This window comes from Myotis daubentonii, chromosome 9 (assembly GCF_963259705.1).
Source record: "Myotis daubentonii chromosome 9, mMyoDau2.1, whole genome shotgun sequence".
Classification (NCBI taxonomy): domain Eukaryota; kingdom Metazoa; phylum Chordata; class Mammalia; order Chiroptera; family Vespertilionidae; genus Myotis; species Myotis daubentonii.
Window position 1 is genome coordinate 24985151 of NC_081848.1, and position 24961 is coordinate 25010111.

The 24961-nt window shown below is 38.1% G+C and overlaps 2 protein-coding genes and 10 non-coding genes across 33 annotated transcripts in view; 9 read left to right on the plus strand and 3 right to left on the minus strand.

The window, feature by feature from the left end:
* Positions 1-15: 15 nt before the first annotated feature.
* Positions 16-10524, plus strand: TAF1D (TATA-box binding protein associated factor, RNA polymerase I subunit D). 14 transcript variants are annotated; one of them, XR_009454380.1, is made up of 10 exons: positions 16-196; positions 1888-2014; positions 2281-2665; positions 4098-4273; positions 4549-4609; positions 4958-5127; positions 6343-6387; positions 7305-9095; positions 10093-10129; positions 10371-10524. XR_009454380.1 is itself a non-coding variant. In XM_059708156.1 (7 exons), the coding sequence occupies exons 2-6, from the start codon at positions 1956-1958 to the stop codon at positions 5093-5095; spliced, it is 819 nt and encodes a 272-aa protein (XP_059564139.1). In that variant the 5' UTR covers positions 16-196; positions 1888-1955; the 3' UTR covers positions 5096-5127; positions 7305-10524. The 14 variants fall into 14 exon arrangements, 3 of the variants coding, with proteins under 3 accessions (XP_059564139.1, XP_059564141.1, XP_059564140.1); XR_009454376.1 differs by having other exon boundaries at positions 7305-8685; positions 9049-9095; positions 9660-10524; XR_009454375.1 differs by having other exon boundaries at positions 7305-7577; positions 8635-8685; positions 9049-10524.
* LOC132242456 (small nucleolar RNA SNORA40) lies at positions 6080-6204 on the plus strand. The gene has a single exon (XR_009454642.1). It is a non-coding gene; the product is annotated as a small nucleolar RNA SNORA40 (small nucleolar RNA).
* Positions 7130-7260, plus strand: LOC132242433 (small nucleolar RNA SNORA18). The gene has a single exon (XR_009454625.1). It is a non-coding gene; the product is annotated as a small nucleolar RNA SNORA18 (small nucleolar RNA).
* LOC132242469 (small nucleolar RNA SNORD5) lies at positions 7404-7475 on the plus strand. The gene has a single exon (XR_009454654.1). It is a non-coding gene; the product is annotated as a small nucleolar RNA SNORD5 (small nucleolar RNA).
* LOC132242419 (small nucleolar RNA SNORA8) lies at positions 8423-8560 on the plus strand. Its single transcript, XR_009454613.1, has one exon. It is a non-coding gene; the product is annotated as a small nucleolar RNA SNORA8 (small nucleolar RNA).
* Positions 8821-8960, plus strand: LOC132242425 (small nucleolar RNA SNORA1). Its single transcript, XR_009454619.1, has one exon. It is a non-coding gene; the product is annotated as a small nucleolar RNA SNORA1 (small nucleolar RNA).
* LOC132242417 (small nucleolar RNA Z40) lies at positions 9289-9361 on the plus strand. Its single transcript, XR_009454611.1, has one exon. It is a non-coding gene; the product is annotated as a small nucleolar RNA Z40 (small nucleolar RNA).
* Positions 9766-9890, plus strand: LOC132242432 (small nucleolar RNA SNORA32). Its single transcript, XR_009454624.1, has one exon. It is a non-coding gene; the product is annotated as a small nucleolar RNA SNORA32 (small nucleolar RNA).
* On the plus strand, positions 10163-10290 carry LOC132242421 (small nucleolar RNA SNORA25). The gene has a single exon (XR_009454615.1). It is a non-coding gene; the product is annotated as a small nucleolar RNA SNORA25 (small nucleolar RNA).
* CEP295 (centrosomal protein 295) overlaps positions 10439-24961 on the minus strand; it is a 55880-nt gene continuing 41357 nt past the window's right edge. For 6 of the 9 annotated variants that reach the window (XM_059708146.1, XM_059708148.1, XM_059708149.1 and 3 more), the window contains 13 exons: positions 24197-24349; positions 21567-21670; positions 20943-21042; positions 20035-20286; positions 19112-19251; positions 17771-17951; positions 13775-14427; positions 12151-12282; positions 11283-11379; positions 10986-11153; positions 10821-10914; positions 10638-10737; positions 10439-10560 (listed from right to left, as the gene is read on the minus strand). In XM_059708146.1, coding sequence (XP_059564129.1) covers positions 10522-10560; positions 10638-10737; positions 10821-10914; positions 10986-11153; positions 11283-11379; positions 12151-12282; positions 13775-14427; positions 17771-17951; positions 19112-19251; positions 20035-20286; positions 20943-21042; positions 21567-21670; positions 24197-24349 — 2213 coding nt within the window. In that variant the 3' untranslated portion in view covers positions 10439-10521. Of the gene's footprint in view, positions 10561-10637; positions 10738-10820; positions 10915-10985; positions 11154-11173; positions 11380-12150; positions 12283-13774; positions 14428-17770; positions 17952-19111; positions 19252-20034; positions 20287-20942; positions 21043-21566; positions 21671-24196; positions 24350-24961 lie in introns of those variants that run through there. The other 3 variants (XM_059708147.1, XM_059708152.1, XM_059708153.1) reach the window with 3 other exon arrangements.
* On the minus strand, positions 21122-21191 carry LOC132242443 (small nucleolar RNA U2-30). Its single transcript, XR_009454634.1, has one exon. It is a non-coding gene; the product is annotated as a small nucleolar RNA U2-30 (small nucleolar RNA).
* Positions 21362-21440, minus strand: LOC132242444 (small nucleolar RNA U2-19). Its single transcript, XR_009454635.1, has one exon. It is a non-coding gene; the product is annotated as a small nucleolar RNA U2-19 (small nucleolar RNA).

The window sequence follows — 24961 nt, forward strand, 5'->3', positions numbered from 1 at the left end:
TAACGAGGTCTCGCGGTGGGTTCAGTCTTTTCCTCCGCGCGCTTGCGGAGGCCGGCGGTTGTTTCGTGCTGTGCCCCTGAGGCTGGCGGTTCCTGGAGGCGGGCTTCCCAGGCCTGGGCTGCGGGTGGCGCGTACGCAGCTGAGGCCCTTACCGAGCCGGCGCTTGGTGGTGCCCGCCGTCTGCCGACCTACACGGGTAAGAAGAGGACAGTGCCATCCGGGCCTGCTGGGCGGGGGAGGGGGTGCACCTCTAGCTTTTGTCGCCCCCCCCCCACCCCCCGCGACGCTCGTGAGGTTCGAGCCGAAGAAGTCGGGCCTGAGGGCGGGGGCACACACCGCAATTACAGTGGGTGTGATGCGGCTGTAGGCGTTGTAGGCGACATAGACAAGTGAAGGCGCTCTGGGCTAATGGCACCAGGCAAGGCTTAGGCCGTCTTCTGTGCCGGAGGGCAGGCGGCTCCTGAGGGCACCAAGGTCTGGTAATGGCTGGAGAGGCTGTGGGCGCCGGCCGGGTGCAGGGCAGGCCACGTGGCCTCGCCCAGTTTGGAATAAGGGACACTCATGCTGTCTAGATAAGTTTCAGAAACTGATTTTTGAGTTAACTACACTTCATTCTGAGAATGTCCTAATATTTAAAAAAAATTCAACCTCGGGTATAGCACCAGCGCCATTGGCCCCAATGTTGTTGAATTTAATTTTTGAGCATTTTTTGACATAGTCTGATTTTGAATTTAAACTACAACAAAACCATGAAACTACTACGTGAGTCCATTGGACATTTTGGAAAATCTAAGATACATGTGATCTTATTGATTACCCATTATTTGAAATGTTTTTCTGTTAATTCTAAGAAAACTTTCATCTTTACTCATTGGTCATTGTCAAGTATGTTAAACACTGAAAAATGCAAACGTGGAATGATGATGACATCCTCTGTAAGGGCGAACCAGTATTAATTTCTCATCTTTATTTCTTTTTAAATTGTATTTTGATTTCAGAGAGAGGGAGAGAGGGATGGAAACAACAATGATGAGAATCATTGATGGGCTGCCTCCTGCACGCCCCCTACTGGGGATCCAGCCCACAACCTAGGGGATGTGCCCTGACTGGGAACCTGGACCTCCTGGTTCATAGGTCAATGCTCAACCACTGAGTCACCCTGGCTGGGCTTTATTTTTAATTTTAAATTATTTTCCCAAACTATTGTAAAATTTTCCAGGAATTTTTTTGAAAAGGAAGATAAAGGACATCAATGTTAATAGTCCAATACCCTCATTGAAGTTTGAGAGAGAATTCAGAACTTTTAAATTAATAACCATAGCAACAAAAAGGTATGCCAAGAAAGAGGATTCATAGGGATTTTGTTGAATCTGTATGAATGGGCAAACGCCACAAATGAAAATCCCAGGCCAGGAGTTTAAAAATGGTGTGATCGACTGAGATAGTAAATTATTTTTCCTGGTATGCTGAGGCTTGCTTTGTGAAACATTTCTAGGAGTTCCCATCTGCTTTTGGAAAATGGCTTATGGGCCATTAATTGCACATCACTAAATGACTAATGATAAAATTGCATTTTTCCTGTTATTGGAAAGATGTTTGATATTTTTTGGGGGGAATGACATTTTCTAGAATCTTGTTCCACTGGGTAGCTTTAGAGGCACAACTGAAAGATACAACACATTAATAAAATTTCTAGATTTTAGAATTTTTGATTTGAAATGAATGGTTTCTACATGAAAATATGAATGGCCTTGTAAATGATTGTGCCTTAGTTTACATATAATGGCTTAATCTGCATCAAATTTGCATTGTTTGAGTACTAGGTGTTTGTGCTGGCACTTGTTCGGGGAAACTAGACATCATATGTAGTGTATTTTATGTTGTCAGAAATTTGGTGAAAGCAAAGAACAAGTGAGAATAACAATTTTGAGACAGATTGGAAGAAGATATCAGGAATGGATTCTCCAGACTACATAACAGTATCTGATTCAGCTATGGAAATTGAAAATCAAAAGTAAGTGCATTTTTTTATATCAGCGGCAACTGCCAGATTTTCACTAGAAAACACTAGATTTGATAATGTTTACTTGAATTACTGGGAGAGCAGAAATCCTTGTAGATAAGGAGTGGTGGTAAAGGTAATTTTCAAAAATTAGGAAAGAGAAAAACCTGGTTTACACAAACCTTCCTGCTTCTGTCCTTGAAGAAATGTACATTACTGGGAATAAGCATTCAATCATATAAAGAGGATACATTAATTTTCCCCCTTTTTTTCCCTAGTGATAGCTCTTCCTCTGATAGCAGCTTATTTAAAACTCAATGTGTTCCTTCCTCACCTAAACGGAGGCAAAGAAATCCCATTAGGAAATGTGTTCATTCACTTGAAAGTGTTCAAGCAAGAGATTCATCCAGTGACTCATCTATAGAACCAAGACCATTGACTTTAAAAGCTATTTTTGAAAGATTCAAGAAAAAGAAATCAAAGAAACGTAAAAAGAGGAAATATAAGCCAACAGGAAGACCAATGGGAAGACCAAAAGGAAGGAAAAACAGTAGGTCACAAATAAGTAAGAAACAACTTAAAGTTAAAAGACCTCAGTTCCCATTTATCGAGTCAGAGAATGGAAGAAAACCAATACCTTGGAGGAAAATTTTAACCTTTGAGGTGAGTTAGTGTATGTGGGGACCCATAGCTAAAGTGCCTGAAATGGTGTGTTGGTCACTTAGAATTTAGATGGCTTCACTTGGCTACTAGGTGAAATTTTTACGGGTGTATTTAGTGAATATACCTGTATATCAAGTGCTCCAAGGCTGTTCATTTTCTTATTGATACTGAGCAGTTAATTTCTGACAGAATTGCCTGATAAATGCCCTGTAATTAGCACTATACGCTCCTGTATTTGATTTAATGTTTGCATAGTTAATTTTTAATTGCTTGATTTAAATTGATTTATTTGAGGGAATTAATACTGAACTTTTTAAAAAAAAATGTTGATTTCAGAGAGGAAAGGAGGAAAGAGAAACCTCAGTGATGTGAGGGAATCATTGATTGGCTACCTCTTGCACACCTCCCACTGGAGCATGCAACCCAGGCATGTGCCCTGACCAGGAATTGAAACTGGGACCTCCTGGTTCATAGGTTGAGGTCCATAGGTCGACGCTTAACCACTGAGCCATGCCAGCCTGGCAGTTAACCTATGTTTTAAGGTGATTATAATAAAGCCTCAAAAATTTGCTTATGTGCGCCCTGGACGGCTTGTCTTAAGTGGTTAGAGCAGCGGTTCTCAACCCGTGGATTGGGACCCCTTTGGGGTTCAAACGACCCTTTCACGGGTCGCCTAAGACCATCGGAAAACACATACATAATTACATATTGTTTTGTAATTAATCACTATGCTTTAATTATGTTCAATTTGTAACAGTGAAAATATGTCCTGCGTATCAGATATTTACATTATGATTCATAACAGTAGCAAAATTACAGTTAAGAAGTAACAACGAAAATAATTTTATGGTTGGGGGTCACCACAACATGAGGAACTGAATTAAAGGGTCGTGGCGTTAGGAAGGTTGAGAAGCACTTGATTTAAATTCTGATTTATTTGAGGGAATACTAAGCTTTTAGTGTTAGAGCATTGGCTGGCTGGCACACTGAAGATTGCAGGTTTGATTCCTGGGCAAGGTCATGTACCGCAGTTGCAGGCTCGATCCTCGTGAGGGTTCGTGCTGGAGGCTACCAATCGATGTGTTTCTCACATTGATGTGTCATCGTCCACCCCCTCCTTATTTAAAAGCAATAGAAAAATAACCCCAGGTAGGGTTAAAAGATAGTTTATCTGCATTTAAGTCTAGTAATTCCCAAACAACGTATGATTTGTTCTTGGTTGTACCAATTTCGGAAAGTTTGGTAATTTTCTAGGTAGCAGTGAGTTTTACAGTCAGTATTTGTTGTATTATATGAGTTGCATATGGAAGAGTAGTTAAATCAAGATCTCTGAGAGCTCTTGGTAAGGGGGTCCTTGTTGTTTTGGAACACACCTCTGTTGAGGGGTGGAGGAAAGTGTTACTTTGTAAGGCTGTGACTTTCTGATTTGTAGCAAGCAGTGGCAAGAGGATTTTTCAACTACCTTGAAAAACTGAAATATGAATACCACCTCAAGGAATCCTTAAATCAGATGAATGTTGGTGAAGATTTAGAAAAAGACGACCTTGATAGTCGTAGATATAAATACTTGGATGATGATGGATCAATCTCTCCTATTGAAGAGTCAGCGTAAGTTTAATCATGTCAAATTGTTCTTTATTAATGCTCCTTCATCCTTATGCTTTTAATTTTTTCATACTTTAATAATGATGGGAGCAAAGATACAATAGGCCATTTGGGTTATTACAGTTGAGCTATGAGCTTGGCACATGAGAGCCAATTTTGGGTGTTATACATGACAATGTAATTTTCCTCCTTGACTATAGCTATTTTGTGTGTAGTAATCATATAATATACTATTGGGTTATAGAGGATTTAGTCATCTGATATTTTGAATATTGCAGAGAAGAAGATGAGGTTGCTACAAATCTTGGACGTGATGATGAATGTGATATCAAATTGGTGGTAAGTGACATTTTTATCCTGTTTACTTTTGGGAGGGTGCCTCAGATGGTACAGGAAGAATTTTATCCAGTAGTTACTGTCTTACAGTCCCTGTTTAATTTTGGAAAGGCTATAATACATTTGGTGCAGGAAAAGCAAGAATAAAAATGCTTTTTGGGTAGTTTAGTGTGACATGGACTTTTTAGTACTATTAGGTTTGCTACTAGTCTATCAAGTGAGAATAAAAGCAAAAGTTAATTGGATTTTTAACAGATGTCTTCAGGTTGAAATCATCTAGAACTCAGTTATGTGTAATTACTAAAGCAATAAAGTTTTAGTGATTGCTTAATATTGGTATCTTTTATGCAGGAGAATAATTATTTCATAATAAGTTCTGAATTACCAAAGAAGATGAATGTATATTTAGAGCAAGAATACACTGAAGACGTTGCTTTGTCTAAAAAGAGAGTATCAAAGTCCAAAAACATTGGACAGAAGACAGAATGACCTGAAAAGGAGATACGAACGTGAATGTCAAGGTAAAGAGACTAGAGAAAAAGAAACTATAGCCGGAACGGGTTTGGCTCAGTGGATAGAGCGTCGGCTTGTGGACTGAGGGATCCCGGGTTCGATTCCGGTCAAGGGCATGTACCTGGGTTGCGGGCACATCCCCAGTGGGAGATGTGCAGGAGGCAGCTGATCAACGTTTCTAACACTCTCCCTTCCTCTCTGTAAAAAAATCAATAAAATATATTTAAAAAAAAAAAGAAACCACAGAAAGTAAAGATGTGAATATATATGCCAGTCCAGTGATAAACTGCCACGATGAAAATAAAAAGAACCTCTGAACAAATTTGTGAAAGAAACTTGCTAAAGAAGTAATTATTAAGAAAAAGTGAAGTGAAATTGTGCATGTACAAAAAATTTGAGGCTTTCATAGCAGAGATAATCCATTGCACAATAATAATGTCCCACTGCCTGGCCAGAGTGGCTCAGTTGGTTGTCATCCTGTGCACTGAAGGGTTGCTGGTTTGGTTCCTGGAAAGGGCACATGACTTGGGTGTGGGCTTGATCCCCAGTTGGCGTGTTCAAGAGGCAGCCAAACGATGTTTCTGTCCTTTCTCCTCGGAGAGGATTAAATAAAAATAAAATTTTTAAAAGGGTCCCACTGTTTTTGCCTATACTTGTTTATGTCAGCGTAAGAGCTTAAAGGTATTATTTGAGCACTGAATCAAAGTATAGAGATTGTAGTCCTAAAATCAAAATCTTATCACTAATGAATGACAACAAGTCACCCTTCTTAGGATATCTGAAACCCTTACTGTATTTTTATCCAGTTTTATTCAGACAAAAGTGACCTTTATTGTCAAATGTTCAATGCTAAGAATTTAATAATTTCCCCTTCTTAGCAGCCTGGAATATTAACTATCATTGTCTTTTGTTGCTGTAAATATTACAGATTATATTGCTAAATATACTGCATTTCACAATAGCACTTGTGTTTGTTTTTGTAATTTGTGGACAAAAACTACATACAGGTGCTAAAAATAAAGCCTCTTTTGCAACCCAGAACTCATTGCTCAGTATGAGTTTTGATACATATAAGAAGGAACATACCTAAAACACTGGTTCCAGGACTGTAGGATTAATAATTTAGAAAGCATAGAATATAAGGGAAGTATCAACCGTACTGCTTTAGTATTTTTATTTTGCTGTTGATAACACTATAACAAAGTTGACTTTTTTTTTATTAGGGTTTTATCTTGAGAACACTATCTGGATTTATGTCAACTCTTTAGGTGAGTTTTTGGATCAGATTTGTTTAAATGTAGCACATTGTCAGGTAATATAAATCTCCACAAGTTTCATTATTAAAAGACTTTGCCAATTTTTAACTTCTGATTAGGACACGATTTCAGAAAATGAATCTTGGGAATCACTGTTATATAGGGATACTGTGCCAGCTTCACTTTACTTGCAGGAAAGGGTCCCAAAACTGGCAGTTGAACTATAGAGGTACATTTAATCCTATAATACTAGAAATGACTACACAGGACACGACTTCGTAAGTTTAGATGGCATAAAGTTTTCAAATGGTAAGAACATAAATATAGCCACATTAAAACTTTTCCTGTATTTTTATATTTGATAACAAGTAGCTAAGGGGAAGATTATTTTATATAGATCTTCATTTCTGAGGCAAAAATTCTGTTAACTTTGCTGTGTAATCTGGGAATTTCATAGGCGAAAGATGGCAGTACCAAAATTCACAAAAATCAATTTATACATGGATATTTCACCTTTGGGTTATCTAGAGTAGCTACTTGCATTTTGTATGTTTTTTTGGGCGGGGTCAGAGTGTACTTGCTGTGCAGCATTGTTAGAATCTTTTGTGATTAATCTTATGGGATAAATTTATTACAAATTTGAAGATGTTTGATTATTTTTATAATTTTGAGTTTAAATGATTGGAGCAGATCAGTTCTCAATGTCTTCCTATGGAGACTTAGGTTTGCTTATGCCTTTTAAAGTGTGTAAATGATTGAGGTCTATCCCGATGGGTCTTTTTCTGTAGACTTACGTCGTTGGAAACGCCTCATAGAATAAATATGTTGTTTCCTTTATTCACAGAACTGTATGTTAGATCTGTGGGAAGGAATTACAAGACAGCTGCTAAAACTGACAGAATTAATAATCTAATTTTTTTAAATCTTAGGTATTTTTGTATATCCTGAAGATCTGTACGATTCTAGGGAGTGATAGCTTAGGTAAGTTTTAATTGGCGACAGTGTGACAACTTTAGGGTACAACTGCAGTTCAGATGATGAATTTAACTGTTCAACTGCTGAATGATACAGACATGAACTAAAACATAATTCTGACAGCTGAATATAGCTCTGTATAAGTTTTAGTTTTTTAATCACATTCATCAATCTTTTATTTGGTGTTTTATCTGTAGGAGTGAAGATTTTAACACTCATGTGTAGAGGTAAGTGGAACATTTAACTTTTCATTTATTAAGGATTCAAAGTTGTGAAAAAATGTAATTTGTGAGTAGACTAAGTCCTCCCTTAACACTAATGATAGGTTCTGAAACAATAAGTGAAGTGATGTAAAAGGAAGCCAGTTTGACCACAGGCTAAATGATGAGAAGTTGCTGTGGCATCTCAACTTGATAAGGACACCTTGAACAAAAGGATGTTAAGTTGAGGACTGCTGTACTGCATTCCATTACTGTTGTGACTAATAGATTAGGTATAAAGCAGAATTGTCAATATCTTGGTGAAAATATTTGCCATAATTGTATTTATATACAAAATTGGTGGTGGGGAGGGATGGGAGTTGAAGAGACTGCATGTCTAGGGGTACCAAATGAAAATGTCCCCTTTTTGCACCCTTTTATTAAACGGACTGTTCCATATGGTTCATCCTAGAAATGCAGACTTGGATATGTTAAAATAGCAAAGGAATTCCACCTAATAACAATTTGAACAATGGTAACCTTTATTTCTAGTGCAAAGAGAGAGGATAAAGATAATAGTGACTTAGGTTTATAGTTTATTGCATTAATATGGTTGCCTCATTGAAATGACAACTGGAAAGTCACTGTTTTTAAAAAAATTTCCCCCCATTGACCCTCCCCCCACCAACCCAGGTCTTCACACTATTGTCTGTGTCCATGGGTTAGTGCATATAAGTTCTTGGGTTAATCTCCCTCCCCCCACCCCAATTCCTCCTGAGTTTTGTCAGCTGGTTAACATGCTTCTGGATTTTGTCACAGTGATATTTAATCCTCACATACTTAAAACAGAAGTGTTTATAGTTCAGTCATAATGCACTGCATGGTATCTGCATTCAGTAGTTTATTCCTGCTGGGTGTTCAAAGGACAGTGCAATATAAATTCAGTATCTGGCATCGTTGGTTTTCTTGGCTTTGTGCATGTTAAACCTGGTATTTTTATTGAGACATTATTCTTACAGTTCTTAGTGTTCAGTTAGACATAAGTAATCTTCAGTAGGAACTAATACTTGTCTCTTGTCCCTAGTGTCCGATATTAAAAAAACCAGGCAGATCCATCTACTCAGACCCTAACCACGTAAGCCTTTCTATTTCTGTTGCTTTTAGTGGTTTCTTTCCTTTATTGATAGCAAGTGTCAGCAGGAACTACTTCTATACAGATGTCAAAGCCTTTTGCATAGTGTATACATAAGCTTGAGAGAAAGTTTTATAAAGCCTCATTCTATATGAAAATGGGCACTGTTTTTTGTGTACGGTGTCCAGAAATTTGTTATTGTGGCTATATTGAGACACAGGTTATGCTTCCATCACAGTAATCTTATTACAGTGGTGACAATGAGACCTGTAACATTTTTTGCTAGGCTCAGTGAGCGGAATAATAAGTATACCTTACATCACCTGCTAAAATAACAATAACAATGTTTTAATATTCAATTTATAGGGTCCTAAAGAAAATTGCTTGAAGAAATTAGTTCCCAATGATTATAGGTAAGATTTTAATTTTTTCCTTCAAACTCCCTCCTAGTTTACAGGAGACTTAAGCTCCTTTAGAAAATTTCAGTATTAATGTCCTTGCATTTATTCACTTATTACAGTAGCCCATCCTGGTGGCTTATTACTACCACAAAAAAAAATTGGACATTAAAAAGGCCAACCGCTATGCTTGTAGTGTTCACCAGCCTGATGTTATGATGATGGGCAAAATGTTCAACTGCTCTGAATGAGCTGAATGAAAAATAGCCATCTGAACATCCATCTACATAATAAATACGAAAGCTAAGATAAGCATTCCCCGAAACACAAACATTTCCAAATAGTGCATTTTCTATGAGAATTTTATGAATGGAAATGGATTAAGTCTTATTTTAACATTAGATTTGTTCCCAATATCTAATTTGATTGAAAAGATGCTTATTCCAATTATTTTCAGTTTCAAGCCTGGAACTTTCAATGTATGCTAGTTGGGAACTGGTTGTGAGGGTACTTTGGACCCTAATGAAATGTATTTTGAAAAATTTAGTCCAATATGAACGTTAAAATCTTTCTTCATAGGTGCAGAATTTTTGAAGTATGTCCATATTCAAGTGTAGATAAAAGAAGCTCAACTAAAAGGATTGTGGCAAGTATTGTCTTTATCTTACCCCACACCAAAGTATAATGGTCATTACCAAGGCTTTTAGAATGTAGTTTCTCATTTGCCGTGGACATGACCACAAAACATTTCCCCAATGGGTTTTTTTCTGCTATGTTGGTACCATAGCATTCAGCCTATTGGGAACATTTTACTAACCTAGATTTACATTGCTAGATCACATTCCACTATACATATGACACAAGCTATAGGAGATTTCTGTAATAGGTCTTGGGAATCAGATTTGATGACAGCCATTTTAGATGTCTGGGGCTTGATGACCTTTGTCTAGCCAAGTCCTTCTCAGTTACCATACAGTTTGTGATCATGATAATCTCTATTCCTATTATATAGGACTGACTTGAGATGACATCCGGATTGAGCAAAACAGGTATGTAAACATTAGAAATAGGTATTAATTTATGGGTCATTTCAAAGAGAGCTTATGGGACTAAAACCAGGAGCTCTTAACGCTGTGACCTAAAATTGAAGTTCTCCATAGGATGTAATAGACACTCAATAGTGTCTATTTTGTCCTAAAGAGATATATGATTTAGCTACTTACATCAGTGATTGGTGAGGTGGGAAAGTAAATTTTCCAAGTTTAACCACTGCGTACTCTTCTTTTTTAGGGAATAAGATGATTAAGACTCAAATTCAGAAGGAACTAAGGCAGTGGAAGAACTCAGAACATGTGAAATTCCTTAAATAAAAGTTTATTAACTTTAAATAATTGTGCCTATGTTACAAATAATAAAAGTCCTTCATACTTTTTGTAGAAAGTCAGCATGTATTTTTGGCTCGAAGTTTCTCTAGTGTTTTCTGTGGAGGGAATAAAAGTAAATTTTAGTTTCAATTGTGTGCTTTTGACATGAAAAATCACTTTGTACCTTACTCACCTTATGAAATTCCTTTGCTCTAGCTCCGTTTTGGGCATAAGCTTCTTGCTTTGCTTTCTCTTCCTTTTGCCGTTTCACTTCAGGTAACTGATTGTGTAACCTGTAAGAAATTTAAGTGGGAATCAAAGACAGATACTTAAGAAATGTGAACATTATTAATACACACACATATAAAATACGTACCTTAGAGTCCTTTGGTGCTTGAGGGCCTGTGCAGCCTTTCTGTCTTCGGGAAGTGACACTCTAACATGACTTTTTAGGCCACTCACATGTGAACCTGAGCAAACAAGTAATTTGGTAAGCCAGATTCCCTTTCTCAAATGAATACAAATGTTTTGGGGAACTTACCTATAGAAAGTGTTGTCTTAATCACTTGGTTTTCAGGATTTCTAAAAACATGTGTTTTATTCCTTATTTCTTTCTGTCTCTGGCAGGATCTCTCTATAAATGATTTTTTTCTCTTTGCAAATGCTTCTTGTAAGCTTCCTGGTGCAGGTGTAAACTTTGAGAGGGTTTCTGGTAGAAAAGAAAAGTTGAAGCTATTTTCACCTCATTGAGCAACATGCAAACTTGGAACTTCAATTTGTGTAGGGAACTCCCACTAGCCTTTGGATCACTGACCCATTTCAGATGCTCAAAGCGTACCTGCAGACACTGCAGCTGGCTTCTCCACAGAATGGTCTGGTGCTGCTGGATACTTTGAGTTTTCTGTTTCTGGTACAAGAGGCAGAAATTCACTCTCCTAATTGCAAGAAAGTCATAGATGAACTCAAAAGTATAGCAAAGTTTAGCTAAAAACCCTGTCAGCTTTAGGACTGAGTTTCTCTGGCTAGGGAAAGTCTTGATTTGCCCAGCTGTACAATGACCACCAGCTTTCCCCCCAAGCCAAGCCTACTTTCCCATCCTACCCTAAAGTTTTTCCTCTGATTTGGCAACAGTTCACAAAAATCACTTGCATATAAATAACCTGGAGCCCTTATTAAATTATAATTATGAGCCAGGCAAGAAACAAATGGTTTGCTTCTTGGCCCTTGCAGAAGATATTTTAAAAAGAGCTTTGAAAAAAGCGGGAATGTGAATTTAATAGTGCTTGAAATAGTCTTATTTTCAGAATAAATGTCTAAAGCAATAGAACAGCACTTTCTATATCCATCTCAGTTCCAAATTTGGAACAATTCTAACCCAAGCTTAAGTGAAATCTATAGCATCAGAAATACATGTATTTAGGAGCATCTGAGATCTTCCCTGGCATGTGTCACCAGTTTTGGCTCGAATTTGTGAAAGTTAAAAACATTTAGGACTATTACACGATATAAAACTGTTCAAGGGGGTTTATGCTCTGAACACAAAACCTGCACTTGCAAAAAACTGCAATATAGGGAAGGACATTAATTTGCAAATAATTCTAACGGAAAAAAGGACTTGTGGAAAGAAAAGTGAAAGAGTAGTACCTTTTTTGTTCCCCAATTCTCAGCTATGGGTTGCTGTATAAAGTGTATAATATGACATTTACCTGAAAACTTCTTGCCTCATTCTTTTCTTCTATGGATAAATTTGCAAAATCCATTTCAGCAATACTGATGTCGCTGGTGCTTACTAACGTAAGTTCTGGTTCTTCCATTATACCATGGCCAGACTCTGTCTCCTGTGCAGTAATATTAAAAAGAAAACCATGTCCAAAAGTAATAGCTTTAAACATTCAATATGTGAAAATGTACATTCTGGAGGAAGAACCACAACATTTCAGTGCACCCCTACTTTTAAGAAATACTGGATAGAGACCCTGACTGGTTTGGCTCAGTGGATAGAGCATTGGCCTGCAGACTGAAGGGTCCCGGGTTCGATTCCAGTCAAGGGCATGTACCTTGGTTGTGGGCACATCCCCAGTAGGGGGTGTGCAGGAGGCAGGTGATCAATGTTTCTAGCTCTATCCTTCTCCCTTTGTAAAAAACCAATAAAAAATATTTTTTAAAAAATTGCAATAATGTGATAATTGTTTGAAAATATCTTCTGCAAGGATTACACGCCCACAGGATCATAGGGCTAGGCCGATGAGTACAGGTTAATGGGGAACCAGAGGGTAGCCTGTCTAAAGGGAGTAGCGCTAATGGGTTGAAGCCAAATGTAGGCCCCTGCTGTCAGATTAATTTCTTAAGGGAAATACCATCCTTTAAACACCCAACAAGAATTTACAAAGAAAATCCAAAAGCCAAATCATGTCTGGTCTAGATGTTGACAAGCAATACTATAGTCAGGTGATGAGTTGAAACAAAATAGATTACTGCCGCAATTTTCAACTAGTGCACTGCGGCTATTTAGTCGGGCACTGACCTCTTCCCTTACAGAGAGTCAAATAAAAAATGACAGCCAATGCACAACCAGCCATCTGGTGTTAATCTAAATCATACCTTTTTTTTTTTTTATCAGATCCACAAAAAATAACTTTTTTGGTGTGCCTTAGAATGTTAGTAATTATGTGTGCCATGAGATGGAAAAGGTTGAAAAATCACTGGATTAACTCAATGCAGTGCAATGGGGTCGAACACCATTCCTCAGTGAAGCTGAGAAGGGATATGTGAATTGGAAGGAAAATCTAGTAAAATTCAGAGATCTCCAAATTTGGAGATTTCTGATGATTACAAAATTGGTTATCAGGTATATTAACAAGTAGCTTTGTTGTTTCTCTTGAAATTTGTTTCAAAAGTCCCCCTGGGTTTAGACTTTTATGCTGTTGAATTTTTTCTGTTGAATATTATTTTGTTGAATATTCTTTTGAATATTATTTCTGTTGAATAATATTAATAATTACTCTTAAATTATAACATGCATACATACACACACACACTGAGTGGCCAGGTTATTATGACCACCCCATCAGTACTTCATTGACACTTCCAAAAATACTGAATATTGAAAACTTCCTAAGCAAATACTCTCAAGGTTTTATTATTCTTTGCATAACTAATTCACTTCATTGTACTGATGGGGTGGTCATAATAATCTGGCCACTCAGTATATAATGCTTGTTTGTACATTTTTGGCCAGTATCTTAACAAAATAAAAACACAAATACTAGTTTTAAAAAAATATTGGAAAAGCATTCTAAATGCCATTTATACAATGCAGACTTCACTTACCCAGACTGGAATAGAGCTCTGTTGTAGAAATGATCCAGAAGTGGAAAACAACTCTGATTGTGATGGCTGAGACAGGTTTGGTATGATTTTTGGAGCTTCTGCTTTAATAGAATTCTCAAAATGCTTTTCATTCTGAATAGTATGTGGTATCTGAACTGAAGTTCCCATCTCCACTGTTCTTACACATAATTGTGAGTCAATTTCCTGTACATCTGGATTTACACTTAGAACTCCACAGGTTTCATTTTTATCCTCTTCAGTGAGCCCTTGACTGTCTAACACTTTATCAGCCCCTCTTTCTGATAGTTCTTCAAAGCCCAGTCCTTCTTTTTGGCCTTCTAATTGGTCTTTCACTGAGCACTCACTAGAGGTAGAACCACATGGAGTGCTATGTGCTATATTTAATTGATGAAATACATTAGCTTCAGCAGATGAACTGAAGACTGAACTTTTCAAATTTCCTACAGAGAGCTGGAAATGAACATTTCCCCTCTTATTTTGTAATATTTCAGTTGGTTCAGAGGAGTACTGATTTTCCATGCCTTGGGAAGAATCTCTTGCTTCAATGCTAAAAATACTTGGTAGGTCAGCATGCTGGATCCCCTCCTGTGAAGAAAATTCTGGCAGAAGCTGTTGAAAAGATTGTTCAGATCCTACAATAAGAAATTTAAGAGATCAGTTAATCATCATGTTATAAAACTTGGGTAGAGATATAGTCCCTAATACTTTGCCTAAATTGCAAAGGTTAGTTCCTATAATTTTAGGAAAGTTGATATAAATAAACATGAATAGAAAGCTAAAGGATGGTCACAGTGACTTTGAAATAACTCTTACTGCTCACACCACCATGTATTTTCTCCTATTTTAATATTTTTTAAAAATACGACTATTCGACACAAATTTTCCCTCATAAAAGAACAAAATATTAATATTGTTATAACAGGTAAAATGTGCATGTGTATCTTATGTATTTATGTGTACATAAAACTTGCGCAAAAAGTTTTAGAAGGGGAAGATGACTGTCTCGGAGAAACCCAGATGGCGGCATAGGTAAACACTGGAAATTGCTGCCGCGCACAACCACTTCAAAAATACAACTAAAAGACAAAACGGACATCATCCAGAACCATAGGAAGGCTGGCTGAGTGGAAATTCTACAACTAGAAGGAAAGAGAAAAGCACACTGAGACTCAGAGGAGGTTCGGAAGTAAAGTGCAGAGGTACAGAGGCACTCACGGGAAGGGCTGGCAACTGAGGATGCAGTTGTCTTTTTCAATCGGGAGGGAGACACACGCTCCCACTCTGAACTCTAGTTCCAGGCGAGTCTCTGGGGACTCAGACTCCTACGGGAGAAACTGGACTATCTGGCAGCAGGCAGAACTCAAGGGTGGCTTTCTCTCAGAGGGGCTTGCAGCAATTACCGCATGACACTGAGACCCGGGGCCTCTTAGCGCAGGACTGAGGATCAGCCATAGTTGTTTGCTCCTCCCTGTTGATTCCCTGAGACCCAGCCCCACCCAAATTGTACACAGAGGCTTTTGTATATGAATGGCCTGGCCCTTTGCAATCTAAAATTACCTAAGATGCCCAAGGCCCCACAGTAGCTTGCATTGCTTCACAGCTGGGCCTCATCTGGGCACCTCCAAATCCCAAACAAAGAAGAAGAATCTGCAGATCTCACCATAGCTCCTGCTGGGTAGCCTCAGGCAGAGGCTAAATTAGCACCTCGTTAGAGATCTAAGGGCCAGTGTACCCAGTGGTCAGAGTGGGACCATCCAATTACAACTCCTCAGATCCATAAGGGGCACACTCAAGGGGTACCCATATGATTGTCAGCTGATTTCTCAACAGAAACTATGCAGGCCAGAAGGGAGTGGCAAGAAATATTCAAAGTAATGAATAGCAAGAACCTACAACCAAGATTACTTTACCCAGCAAAGCTATCATTCTGAATTGAGCACCCACTGAAGCATGTCTTGCCTCAGAAGGGTGTCTCCAGCATAGAAGTATCCCACCATAGACACTCCTGATTCTCACAGCCAATTGGCCTGGAGGTCAATTCCTCCCAGTGATACCAACAACAATCAAGGCTTAACTACAACAAGACTGTGCACACAGCCCACAAAGGGGTGCACCAAGAGTGTCCACCTCAGGTAATTGGGAGGCTGAGCCACTGGGCCCTATAGGACACCTAGCACAGAAAGCCACTCTACCAACACAGGGAAACATAAAAAATGAGGAGACAAAGAAACAGGTCACAAATGACAGAAATGGAGGAAAGCAAAGGAGTGGATATAGAGTTCAAAACCACATTTATGAGGTTTTTCAAGAATTTTCTAGAAATTGCCGATAAATTTAGTGAGACCCTCAAGAAATCTAGTGAGACCCTCGAGGATATGGAAAAGGACCAACTAGAAATTAAGCATACACTGACTGAAATAAAGAATATTATACAGAGACCCAACAGCAGACCAGAGGATCTCAAGAATCAAGTCAAAGATTTGAAATAGCCCTGGCCGGTGTGGCTCAGTGGATAGAGCGTCGGCCTGTGGACTGAAGGGTCCCAGGTTCGATTCCGGTCAAGGGCATGTGCCTTGGTTGCGGGCACATCCCCAGTGGGGGGTGTGCTGGAGGCAGCTGATCGATGTTTCTCTCTCATTGATGTTTCTAACTCTCTATCCCTCTCCCTCCCTCTCTGTAAAAAATCAATAAAATTTATAAAAAAAAAAAAAAAAGATTTGAAATACAAAGAAATAAAAAACACCCAACCGGAAAAGCAAAAAGAAAAATATCCAAAAATATGAAGATAGTGTAAGGAGCCTCTAGGACAACTTCAGGCGAAACTACATCCGAATTATAGGGGTGCCAGAAGGAGAGAGAGAGCAAGATATTGAAAACCTATTTGAAGAAATAATGACAGAAAACTTCCCCTACTTGGTGAAAGAAATAGACTTACAAGTCCAGGAAGCGCAGAGAACCCCAAACAAAAGGAATCCAAAGAGGACCACACCAAGACACATCATAATTAAAATGCCAAGAGCAAAACACAAAGAATCTTAAAAGCAGCAAGAGAAAAACAGTTACCTACAAGGGAGTACCCATATGATTGTCAGCTGATTTCTCAACAGAAACTATGCAGGCCAGAAGGGAGTGGCAAGAAATATTCAAAGTAATGAATAGCAAGAACCTACAACCAAGATTACTTTACCCAGCAAAGCTATCATTCAGAATTGAAGGTCAGATAAAGAGCTTCACTGATAAGAAGAAGCTAAAGGAGTTCATCACCACCAAACCAGTATTACATGAAATGCTGAAAGGTATTCTTTAAGAAGAGGAAGAAAAAGAAAAAGGTAAAGATAAAAATTATAAACAACAAGTACATATCTATCAACAAGTGAACCTAAAAATCAAGTGAATATAAAATCTGATGAACAGAATAAACTGGTGAATATAACAGAATCAGGGGCATAGAAAGGGAGTGGATTGACAATTCTTGGGGGGAAACGGGTGTGGGGGGGTGCAGGAAGAGACTGGATAAAAGTCGTACACCTATGGATGAGGACAGTGGGGGGGAAGGGGTAAGGCCAGAGGGTGGGGTGGGGACCGGGTGGAGGGGAGCTATGGGGGGAAAAAAGAGGAACAACTGTAATAATTGGAACAATAAAAATTTAATTTAAAAAAATGTAAAAAAAAAAAAGATTTAATTTTAAAAAAAGTTTCGGAGGATAAGCTGTTGACTAAGTGTTGAGGTGGGGAAGTTGAGCAAGAACTTTTTTATTTTATCAAGTTCATTACTCTGAAAATTGCCAAGTAAGCATACATTACCTCTGTTATTTAAACAAATACACAAAGAAACAACTTGTAACACTGGGGGCAGATGCGAGACCAGGAATGGAGACAAACCAGGAATTGTTAGGCACAATTTCCAAGAACAATGAATGCACACAATCAAAAATATATCGGGTTTTAAACTTTTTGTAGCTGAATCATACATACCCTCAATAATATTTTCTGTGCCAAAACTCAGAGCTGCAGCACGAGTCAGGTTAGGGTCAGGTTGCTGACTCAGGCTTGTGTTAAGAGGAGAAGGCAGGCTGGTCCTCCTCAGTGCTGTAAAAGAAGCTGTTCTTTTGGGAGGTACAGCTGCACGGTGGCTTTCACATGAAGCCTCTGAGCTCTGATGGAAAACGACAGGGAAATGCTGAAGTGTTGATTATGTATTACAAGTTGAGGCAGTAATCATGTTCCTTTGATATTACTCTTCCTTAACTGCCACTTGACTATCACACTAATAATTTGCTTATTCAAATCCAATTCTTCCATTTTAGTCAATATGAAAAAGACTTTTAAAAAGAGATTATCTAGAAAACAAATTACAAATTAACCAGACTGAGTTTAGAACATGATGAGATCACTTTCTTTTCTATTTTTTAAAAATATGTATTTTATTGATATTAGAGAGAAAAGAAACATCGATGAGAGAGAAGCATCGATTGCCTGCCTCCTGTACACCCCCTACTGGGGACTGAGCCTGCAACTCGGGCATGTGCCCTGATGGGGAATTGAACTGGCCATCTCTTGGGGCATGGGATGACGCTCAGCCAACTGAGCCACACCAGCCAGAGCTGACATCATTTTCTGGTAGGCAGGAATTATGTACAGCAGCCCAGGATGTCAGGATGTGGGAGTAGAAAAACCGTGGTTTGAGTCTTAACCCCTTTACTAGGTAGGAGAGACTTTAAAATTCGCAAAATTATATTTACCTGAACTGTTTAATTAAGGCTGAATTACAATTCTAATGCAGCTTTTTTCCATCTTGGTTCCACATTAGAGTCACTTTGGGAGCATTAAAAGAAATCCTGATGCCGAAACCGGTTTGGCTCAGTGGATAGAGCGTCGGCCTGCAGACTAGGGGGTCCCAGGTTCGATTCCGGTCAGGGGCATGTACCTGGGTTGCGGGCACATCCCCAGTAGGAGATGTGCAGGAGGCGGCTGATCGATGTTTCTCTCCCATCGATGTTTCTCTCCCATCGATGTTTCTGACTATCTCTCTCCCTTCCTCTCTGTAAAAAATCAATAAAATATATTAAAAAAAAAAAAAGAAAGAAAAGTAACTGAGACATTTAAAAAATAAAATAAAATCCTGATATATGAGTACTCCTAGAGATTCTGATTTAACTGGCCTGGGGTGCAATATGGACACTGGGATTTTTAAAAGCTTTCCACATGATTCTAATTGGCAACCAAGATTAACAACCACTATTTTGTTCTAAAAGAAGAAAATTTGACAAACTGTTCTTGGCAATTCAGTGAAATGATGCATCTACTTTAACATACCTGGTAAAAGTCTCTGCTCTCTTGAGAAATCCCAGAGGATAATGATGACAAATCAAAATCTGGCTGTGGTTCTAAGGGTTTAAACAGCTGACGATGCAAGCTTGGAAAAATGTATTCCAATTCGGGAAAGTCAAGTTCAACTGTTGGAATTTTGAGAAAAAAATATGAATTTATTTTTAAAATAAAGTCTAGAAAAATAGTACTAAGAACATATTTATAAAACTTACTTTTAGGTAAATCCCATTCAATAAAATTCCATTTTTTTCATTACCAACAGAGGTTTTCAAATTAGGTCCTCTATTACTTACAGTGTATAAAAAAGGGGACACTCTCAATGATCAAAATCTTTCACAAATATGTCTCCATTTCTGCCAGGCCCAAAGTGATTTGAGGTTAATTAGGTGTAAGAGGCCATTATGATCACTGCTTTGCTATAAGCTCTGTTATCCTGACGTAGCTCATTTCAGGTCAATGATTAAAACAGAAAAGCTGAGTGTTACTATGGGCCAGACATTGTACTTTATGTTCATTATTCCATTTCATCTCCAATACCCCTTTTATAGAAGACGAAAGAGTATCTTGCCCATGGTCTCACAGCTAGTAAAATGGTCAAAGTAGGAGTCGATTCCACGTCTGCTTGACTTCTGAATTCTTGTTCTCAATACCGACAACACACACTGCCCTGAAGCTGTTACAGCTAACTTTCCAAAGGTTGAGGATGATCTGCTGAGCTCTTGTTCTTCTGTGAGTCTAACTGGTTCCAAGTCCCTGCTCTCACGAAATGCCCTCAACACTGTCCATGGCATAACTGTGCTGCAGCAGGCCATAAAAACATGGAGCTCAAATAATCACCACCCAAAACTAAAAGGGATAAAAAGCTAAAAGTTACAGTTATATAAAAGTATTTGTTCAAGATAATTTACCCTGCAAGTCTGTTTTTTCAGTCATCAGATTTGCTTCATTTATGTACTTGTCTATCGGCTGCTGAACGTGTGCTTGACCAGGTATAAATTTTTCTACTGCAGGGGACAGAGGTTTAAGAACATCCCAAGAGTCCTGCCTTTGATAAATAACTTGTGATGGAGGAACTGTAGAACTTAACATAGCTGCTGCTGCTGCTTCTTTGCCAGTGGTAGATCCTTGTTCCCCATGGTCCACATGCTCTGAAAATGACTCTGATAATTGAGATTAATGACAATATTTAATGGCCAGTTACTTATTAGAGACACATTTTGGTGAGAGGTATAGCAACACTGATTAGGCACCAGTGCAATCAAGAAATATGCTGACATAGCTTCCCACTGAATGGGAAAAAGTGACCATTAGTAGATACTTTTCAAAGTACTGTTGAGGATCCACAGAGCATCCTCAAGAATCTGCAAGCCTGTGATTTCCAATAATGTTTAGAATATCATGCTATCCAATATATTTTTTTTAATCCCCCCCCCCTTTTTTAATATACTGTATTGATTTTTTACCGAGAGGAAGGAAGAGGGATAGAGAGTTAGAAACATCAATGAAAGAGAAACATCGAGCAGCTGCCTCTTGCACACAACCTACTGGGGATGTGCCCGCAACCAAGGTACATGCCCTTGACCAGAATCGAACCTGGGACCCTTCAGTCCGCAGGCCAACGCTCTATCCACTGAGCCAAACCAGTTAGGGCCATACTATCCAATATTCTATCAGACATAAAAACTTTACTTTTGTAATTAAAAAAAAAAAATCCCTCTCAGCACAATGTGAAAAGCAATGCTTGCTCTCACCACTGTACTACAAATGAACTGGTGTTGGTCTTTCAATTTATTTACAGACATTTTGACATTATTACCTGGATCTGTAAAGCTCAAATCTGTGTTTTCATTACTTAAGCTTCCAGTAGAAATAGTTATTGAAGATAATGGCTCATGATAAATCTCTTGTGTTTCAGCCTAAAAATAAAGGGAACATTAGAACACAATGTAGGAAGTAAAAATCTAGAAAAACCCAAACATCAGCAGTTACCAATTCTGAGCTCAGATCAAGTATAGAAACTTTCATAATTGTGAAGTTCAGTAGTCAAACCTTGTCATCATTGCTCAGACCTGACCAGCCTTTCATACATACATGTCCTGCCCTCCAATCTCACTCATCCATCAGCAAGTTCTCAGTTATCCACTGTCACCTTTACACACACACACACACACACTCACACACTCACACACTCATGCATGCGCGCACTTATTGTTTTACCGACTTTATACTTTTGCTTCTCAGAACTATAGAGATCATGCATCAGTAGACTGAAAGGTCTTCTGATGCTCAGATTTGGCTATTTTCATCACTGATCCACTTCAGTAGGAGCAGATCTCAGAGAACAGACTCTTTAGTATTTCACAACTTCTGTGAACTAAACAAAAGAGAATATAAAGCCAAACAGCTCTAACAATGTAGTGCACACTAAGAGGTCACCAACCTTATTATCTGGCCTCACAGCTGCACTCAGATATGTACGCTCTTCTCTGTCCACAGCATAACTTAATACTGCCTGATTCTCAACCACAGCCTCTTTGACCTTGACTGAAATGGGGGTAAGGGGGAAGGAGGAAAGGAGATTTGGATTATGACAAATCAAATTCTTAGCACCAGAGGGCATCATTTCCTGCTTTCCTAAAAAATGTTTTTTCATCTTTTGCTTCGTAGACTTGCCTTATCTTAGACTAAAAAAACAAACAGGAAAAAACATTCATTTTATTATTCAAACATTTACTAGTCAGCACAATATACTTTTCCCCCCTGAAAACTGTAGTTGTCATTGTTTTTCTATGAATAAAACCCTTTTGAAGAGGGCCCTGAGCCCTATAACATACCAAGAAGATTACCCAAGAGGAGAGATAAGTGCACAGGGTAGCATCTGAATAGTGGTAAGAAGTGAAAAATAAAAATTGAGAAAGGAACAAGATCAGTTATTTAAGACATTGAAGAATTCAATGAACAGGTCCCTGAAATTATTTGGAAGAGAAATAACTGTCATTAGTTTGGAAACGGTTCACTGGGAGTAGGGACCCATTAGGAGGTCCCTAAAAGGGGGATGAAAGCAAAGCCTTAAACCAAGCAATCTTCCATGCTATGAGGAAGGCAACATTTCTTGCTTTCCTTCAGAAGCAAAGCACCATTTCCTGCCTTCCCACAAAAGCAATGGGTACAGAGCTTGAAGTTAGCAATACCACCTACAAGGCTATTAAGAAAGAAAGGTGAGGTGATGAGGAACTGAATAAAGTGGTAGGGAGGGAATGGAGAAGTAACAAAACTAAAACCCTCCCTTCTAAGATAGAAACAATACAAATCTGGGGATGCATATGAGAAGAAGAAAGGCAGCCAAGAGCCAGAAACTGATCTGGCGTTATCTATCAGCTAGACCCTGGTGTTCTGTGACACATAACAATTCCACAGAACACCAATATCAGAAAAGGCCATTCTGTGACCATGATGGATCAAGGCAAAAATCAGATCACCTACTCTCATCTCTGAACAGAGACAAAATCATGAATCTAGTCCAGACCACAAATATTACCAAGCATCTCATCCTGGCTAATAAGCGTGACTACCACTTCTTTACCAGGTAACAGCTTTAATTAGCTTCATCCCATTATTCCTACCTGCTGAATAAGAATTTTTTAGGTGCCCCAAAATAGAATTACCCTGCTCCCTGATAACATCCAATACTAATAAACAGTTCCTTGAATCCTTCACAACATCACCTCCTAGAAGTCCAAGTCCTTTCTTCTTTTATTTTACTGATTTAAAAGGAGAAACATTGATTTGTTGGTTCCACTTATTTATGCATTCATTGGTTGATTCTTGTATATGTGCCCTGACCAAGGATCAAACCCACAAACCTTGATGTGTTGGGAGCCAACTGAGCTACCCAACCAGGGCCCAGTAAGTCCTTTCAAATACCCTCTTACTGAGACATCTCATTGTTCCCTGTGGTGGCTTCCTACCTTTGACTATAACAAGTCAAAACTGCAGCGTTGTTCAACTATAGGTGTGTTTCTGGTAGTCTTTGGCTAGAGGGCATCAACAGGTAGAATAAAAAGGAAATATAGTCTCCTTTAGCTAAATCTAAAATAATGATATAATAGTTTTACTTTATGTGTCAAAAACTATATATAATTTATTGGAAATTATATCCTCTGCAGTTATTTCAATCTCCAATTTTTTAAAAAAAGATGCTAAAGTCAGTTTTTCTATAAATCCTCAAAAAGAAAAGAGGTCTCTCATCTCATTCTACTATAGATGAAAATAGGAGAATTACTCAAGTATATGTGACAGCTAACATAAAAAGAAATCTGGTTAGAAAAAAGTAACTGCTTAAAAGTTGCTTTAGAACTAATAAAGCATTACTAGAACTATGCTTTGTATGGTTAGTAAGCATAATATAGATGTAAAATAGCTTGTTACCTATATACATAAATACAAAAGTGAGAAACTTAACACTGATTGTCTTTGGGTGGCAGAATTATGTTATTTAATTTTTTTTTCTTGTAACCCTTTTTATTTTCCAAATATTTAGAAGTAAAACAAAATAGCTCAGTTAGAAAGCTACATATAGAATTTTTGAAAGATAATATTTAGTAGTATTAACTGTGAATTGTTATGAAAAGGCTTAAACACAAAATTTGTACAGGTTGCCAACTATAAAAGTCTCATACCTTCAAATACTTCCTACTAGCATTTATTTAGTGAAACAATTGAAAAGCAAACTTATTTATTCTTTAAACACGCTTTACTTGTCTCATTCAGTTTTTTCTGTACAGAATACACACTTTTTTTTTAATCTATAGGTAAACATATAAAGTAGAACCCAGTCTCCAAAAATAGTAAACCTGTACCAACATTTTGGTGATCACCATCAGATACTTTTCAATGCATGAACCCAGATTTCCCCCGTCATTTAACAATACACAGAATCACATACTATGGGTGACCATAATGATTCTAATCCCAAGAGTCACTGAATTATTTACCATTTTTCATTACAAATAACACTACAATAAATATCTTGTACACAGCAATTCCACTTTCAATTTCTTTATCTCTCACCTGTTTCATTAGAGTTATCACCACAGATGTTCTCCTGTGCAATCGGGTCAGGATGAGCAGATGGATCACAGTCCAATGGCGCCCCAAGAAAACTTTGTTCTCGACTTATAGAGACCCTTAGGGGGTCTCTGTCTTGATAAAAATCTGGATTACCTAGTAGGGAAAAAAATGGACTCATTAGACTTCCGCTTAAGTTTCTAGCACTAGCAAAACTAAAATGGCAATTTAGATTATGAGGCAAAAATCTAAACTCAAAGACTTAACCTATGTAGCAACCAAATAATAACTACTATCCGGCCAATGTGGTTCAGTGATTGAGAGTTGACCCATGAACCAGGAGGTCATGGTTCAATTCCCAGTTAGGACACATGCCCAGGTTGTGTGCAGGAGGCAGCTGATCCATAATTCTCTCTCATCATTGATGTTTCTATCTCTCTCCCTCCCCTTTTCCTCTCTTTGAAAAAAAAAAATTAATAAAAACAACAAACTATCTTTCACAAAGGCCTTTAGATGATTTTATTTCAATTATTATTATTATTATTATTATTATTATTATTATTATTATTGGTATAGCAAAGGTGGAAATTTATTGAAGAACAAGTACAGACTCCCATATAGGGAAGAGGAAAGAATCTCACAGCACAAACTCCCATGTGCAGAAAGGGAAAGAATCCCCTATTTACTGAGTTTTTAATGAAACACCTACTTAATACCAGATAATCCTTCAGTACTGAATCACAGGAAAAATGCCTGAAGACTTCATTA

What these genes read in the sequence shown, in the direction of transcription:
- TAF1D (XM_059708156.1), top strand. Translation starts at nt 1,956, where the DNA reads ATGGATTCTCCAGACTACATAACAGTATCTGATTCAGCTATGGAAATT. An exon ending in GGAAAATTTTAACCTTTGAG is followed by an intron (nt 2,666 to 4,097) that starts GTGAGTTAGTGT and finishes TCTGATTTGTAG; the next exon opens with CAAGCAGTGGCAAGAGGATT. An exon ending in TCTCCTATTGAAGAGTCAGC is followed by an intron (nt 4,274 to 4,548) that starts GTAAGTTTAATC and finishes TGAATATTGCAG; the next exon opens with AGAAGAAGATGAGGTTGCTA.